The following is a 5,000-nucleotide window of genomic DNA, read 5'->3' on the forward strand; positions in this document are numbered from 1 at the left end:
GACATTGTCTCAAAGCAGCTTTACAGAAAACAACAGTGAAGGTGAACAACAGTGAAGGTGACAACACACAAGTGTGTGTGTGTGTGTGTCTGTGTGTGTGTGTGTGTGTGTGTGTGTGTGTCTGTGTGTGTGTGTGTGTGTGTGTGTGTGTCTGTGTGTGTGTGTGTGTGTCTGTGTGTGTGTGTGTGTGTGTGTCTGTGTGTGTGTGTGTGTGTGTGTGTGTGTGTGTGTGTGTGTGTGTGTGTGTCTGTGTGTGTGTGTGTGTGTGTGTGTGTGTGTGTGTGTCTGTGTGTGTGTGTGTGTGTCTGTGTGTGTGTGTGTGTGTGTGTGTGTGTGTCTGTGTGTGTGTGTGTGTGTGTGTGTGTGTGTGTGTCTGTGTGTGTGTGTGTGTGTGTGTGTGTGTGTGTGTGTGTGTGTGTGTGTGTGTGGGTTCCTCTCAAGGTTTCTTTCTCATGTGGTCTCAGGGAGTTTTTCTTCTCCTCACCACCTCTGACTCATTCTGTGCTAAATGTCTGTTATAATATAAATAAAATAGAACAGAATTAATGATTCATTAGAAAACTGAAACCTTCACCTGAGAACAAAATACAGATTTATCATTAAAGATCATCATCATGTGTTCACTAATGAGCTCTTAAGTAACATGTAATTTATTAAATAAATGATTAATAAATGATTTAATGTAATTTATAAAACTGATTAAATCTTTTTCATTTCTACAATCTCACTGAAGTGGAGATAAAGTTCTAAAGACTTTGTTAAATTTGATCATTCTCACATGGTGAGCTCCAGTAGCTTCAATGCTCCTTTACTCATTTCATCACTTCTAAATTTAAAACTGCAGAAGTGCACGCCGGCGCTGCCGACAGAGTCGCCCCCAGAACCACGTGCAGATCCGACTCTCACGTATACACCAGAAATCGCTGTTCGAGAATCACAGACAGCCAAACACAGAATTAATTAAAATGATCGGACACACACACACACACACACACACACACACACACACACACACACACACACACACACACACACACTACCTGAGATGGCATGAGGAAGAAACCTTGAGAGAACCAGACACAAACCCATCCTCATCACCGAATCTCCATTCATTATTTATTACACAAACCATAACATTACCATAACCATCACCTGAACCACTTCTATTTCCATTCTTTCTTTCATTTGATACCAAACCACTCTTCCAGTAACTTCATGGGTTTGTGAAAGCACACCTAAAATAGTCCTTTATGATTTTATCCAGTGTTTCACAGATCGATCAGATTGTAAGCGATTTCATTTCAGTGTGTTTAAACTTTCCGGCACTACAGAGGGGTGACGCTGCCGAGTGACTAAAAACAGTCTGAATTAGACAAACCTCTATTTCAGGGAAAGGGATTTCAGACCTCCAGCATTCAAAAACCTACAATCATTTTCATTATTCTGTTTATATATTATTTATAATAATAATAATAATAATAATAATAATAATAATAATAATAATATATGAATAATAATCATGTTTCAGTTTCGTAATTTACAGTTTAGTTTTGTTTCGATCAGTTTTTCTGTTCTGATTTTCAGATTTTTCCTGAGAATGTTGTTCAACAGCTTTGAGATGAAGTGGCCTATATGAAGTGTAAGAGTCCGACAGGGTGTGAGATGTTCCTCAGCCTGTTGGACGTGGTGTAGAATGATGTACCTGGGAGGTCTGAAAGCTCATGCTGGTTCCATATCTGCAGAACATGACAAAATGTTCACAGTTGAACCACAGCAGACTGTATTCAATGGATCCGATCAGCTTCTCCGCTCTCCTGGCCACTTCTTCACTCTGCAGTGGAGGCCGACTGCACACCCTGTCCATGCTGTTCACCAGGATCTCAGCTCCATAAGCAAAGTCCTCCACAGAGTCCACACGAACGCTGGCCTTTTTTGCGATCACGCCCAGAATCAGCCGGTTGTTCGTTACCATTTTGGAGATGGTGCTTTGATCTGCTGAGATAACAGGCAGGATGTCAGGAATGAGGTGAGCCACACCATTGTTGCCTAAGTAGATCCCAAAATGAGTGAAGAGCGTTCGGGGAACCTCAAGGAGATCCCCACGTTTAAGCACAGAAATGTCATAAGGGACTGTCTTCACCTTCTGCTGGTTCTTGTCTGTGATCAGTGCTGCAAAAAAGCTGCTGAGGAACTGCAAGAGAAACATGATCTGAGAGATGAGCTGTGTTTCTAAAGGTGTGAGAAGGTTTTATCCTCCATGTGGAGGGAGAGGAGGGAGAGGAGGGGCAGGATAAGGATTACAGGTCTGGACCAGTTCTTATGCAGATTTGTAGAAAAGAATGTCACATGTCCAGTGAAACACAATAAACAATGAGTTACTCAACTTCAGCTTCACTTCATCCTCACGACAGAGGACAAAACCGTGTGTGTGTGTGTGTGTGTGTGTGTGTGTGTGTGTGTGTGTGTGTGTGTGTGTGTGTGTGTGTGTGTGTGTGTGTGTGTGAAAGGTAAAAACAGAACTAATTTTCTATTTTGGGGTTGATGTTGAATGGAGCAATATTTAATTCTCTCAGATTGAAACACGTCCTGTTACACAACTATACCAAATCTGAGTTTTCTGAGGTGGTGGAACTTCTCCATAAATCTGTTCCTCCTCGTCCAGATCTCTGCTTTAAACTAGATCCAGCCGGGTTTACAAACCCAAATGATCTTAATCATAAATAACAGATTGTGTGTCAAAGTTAAAGGCAATTAGATTGTCATTGAAATTAACAAATTATCTTTTTTATTTCATTCAGATACTTTTAGAAATTAAAATGTGTTAAAATTTGATTGTGGAATAAAAACTGCCAATAAAAGAAATAAAAATGTATATTTACTTTTCTCAAAAAAAATACATTTTAAGACTCAAACTTTCTCTATAATATACAAAATTTCACACACTCACATTTCTTATTCTGAGTGTCTGATAAAATGGAACACACACACACACACACACACACACACACACACACACACACACACACACACACACACCAACATACCAACACACACACACTTACATGCATACACACACACCAACACGCACACACACACACACACACACACACACACACACACACACACACACACACACACACACACACACACACACACACACAACACACACACCAACATACCAACACACACGCCTGATTGAGAAGTTGAGCCTACTGGGCCTGAACACCTCCCTCTGTAACTGGATTCTGGACTTCATGACAGGAAGGCCTCAGTCAGTCCGTATCGGAAACAACATCTCCAGCACCACCACACTGAGCACTGGGGCACCTCAGGGCTGTGTGCTCAGTCCACTGCTGTTCACTCTGCTGACTTACGACTGTGTAGCAATGCACAACTCGAACCACATTGTCAAGTTTGCCGATGACACGACCAAGGTGGGTCTCACCAGCAAGAACGACGAGTCAGCATACAGAGAGGAGGTGCAACGGTTTACAGACTGGTGTGGAGCAACAATCTGTCTTTGAACGTCGACAAAACAAAAGAGATGGTTGTTGACTTCAGGAGAACACAGAGTGACCATTCTCCACTCATCAACGATGGATCCTCTATGGAGATTGTCAAGAGCACCAAATTCCTTGATGTTCATCTGGCGGATAACTGATGGATAACTCCATCACCTAGAAAGCCAAGCAGCGTCTCTACTTTCTGAGAAGGCTGAGGAAAGCCCATCTCCCACCCCCATCCTGAGCATCTTGAGCAGCTGCATCACTGCCTGGATGTTTTGATTTGTTGTTATTTTAACGTTTACTTAAAAGCACAGTTTTTATTTATTTATTCAGAGATTTTTTGCAGCATATTTCTAATTGGATAATTTTGAGAGGAAATATTTTTATTTTAGTTATTTAAAGTTTAAGTTGTTTATAAGTTGTATTTAAAATTCCTGTCTGTTTTTATTCATATTTATGTAAAAAAAACATTTAGTTTTAGTGTGTTCAATAAATCTTTATCCTGTTCAGCCTGCGATCTAAACTGTGCTTTGAGTTTCACCCCTAACACTGTTTACATGCCGTTTTTGCACATCTTTTCTGGACTGCTGTTAGTTGCTCTTTTGCACAACATTTTGTTTACATTTTTTGTTACTGTTCACTTTACGTCTCTTACATACCACAGTGTGTAAAACACAACAGTTTACTGGCGGCGCTATTTTGTGTTTTGTGTATTTGTCCTACACTGTCTTGTGTTGTCTTTGCACTGTTTGCACCAGGTTGCACACGATGCACTTTATGTGTTGACACTTACAGTCCTGAACCCTGTGTTTTCTGTTTCTGTGATTGCTGTTTATGGAGATTCAGGGTTCTGTAGGAACGTTGTTTCATTTCACTGTGTAATGCGTCAGATATACAGTATATGGTTAAAATGACAATAAAAGCTTCTTGACTCTTGACTTGACTCTCTCACACACACACACACACACACACACACACACACACACACACACACACACACACACACACACACACACACACACAAGTAAAGGCAGGACAAGTGGTCATGTAGATAATGAGCTGCTTATTGAAAGTTTGTTAAAGTCAACTTCCTGCAATGCCAAGCTGCCACTCCTGGCCCCTGAGTGAGGCCCCTAGGTGAGGTGATGAGGTCTGGATAAGGGATGGTGATGTGACTGTAAGTTAATGTTCACAGGTCTGTTCTCTATGAGAGGAAAATAGGTGGGTTTGAAGACACAAAACAGGTTGTTTTAAATTCCTTGTTTATTTCTGACTGCAGACAAAACATCATCTTTACACTCATACATTAACACACACACACACACACACACACACACACACACACACACACACACACACACACACACACACTTGCACGCACAGAAAACACATCAAAACACAAAAATATGCACACTCCTACAACACAAATAATACACACACCCGCAATGCAGGTGATAAAAGTCTGTTATCCAGCCATCCACAGGATGAAGGTCA

General features: G+C 41.1%; 2 protein-coding genes across 3 annotated transcripts in view; both read right to left on the minus strand.

Annotated features, from left to right (window-relative positions):
- Positions 1-2,295, minus strand: part of LOC310715456 (lecithin retinol acyltransferase-like) — an 8,228-nt gene extending 5,933 nt beyond the window's left edge. The window contains exon 1 of the mRNA XM_083521895.1: positions 1,703-2,295. Coding sequence (XP_083378021.1) covers positions 1,703-2,206 — 504 coding nt within the window. The 5' untranslated portion in view covers positions 2,207-2,295. The remainder of the gene's footprint in view (positions 1-1,702) is intronic.
- A 2,456-nt stretch (positions 2,296-4,751) lies between these two features.
- The window catches only part of LOC310715453 (lecithin retinol acyltransferase-like), a 7,434-nt gene continuing 7,185 nt past the window's right edge, over positions 4,752-5,000 (minus strand). For both annotated transcript variants that reach the window (XM_083521891.1, XM_083521892.1), the window contains exon 2: positions 4,752-5,000. This exon is cut by the window's right edge and continues 118 nt beyond it. In XM_083521891.1, coding sequence (XP_083378017.1) covers positions 4,972-5,000 — 29 coding nt within the window. In that variant the 3' untranslated portion in view covers positions 4,752-4,971.

This window comes from Silurus aristotelis (genome assembly GCF_946808225.1).
Source record: "Silurus aristotelis genome assembly, chromosome: 20".
NCBI classification, from domain to species: domain Eukaryota; kingdom Metazoa; phylum Chordata; class Actinopteri; order Siluriformes; family Siluridae; genus Silurus; species Silurus aristotelis.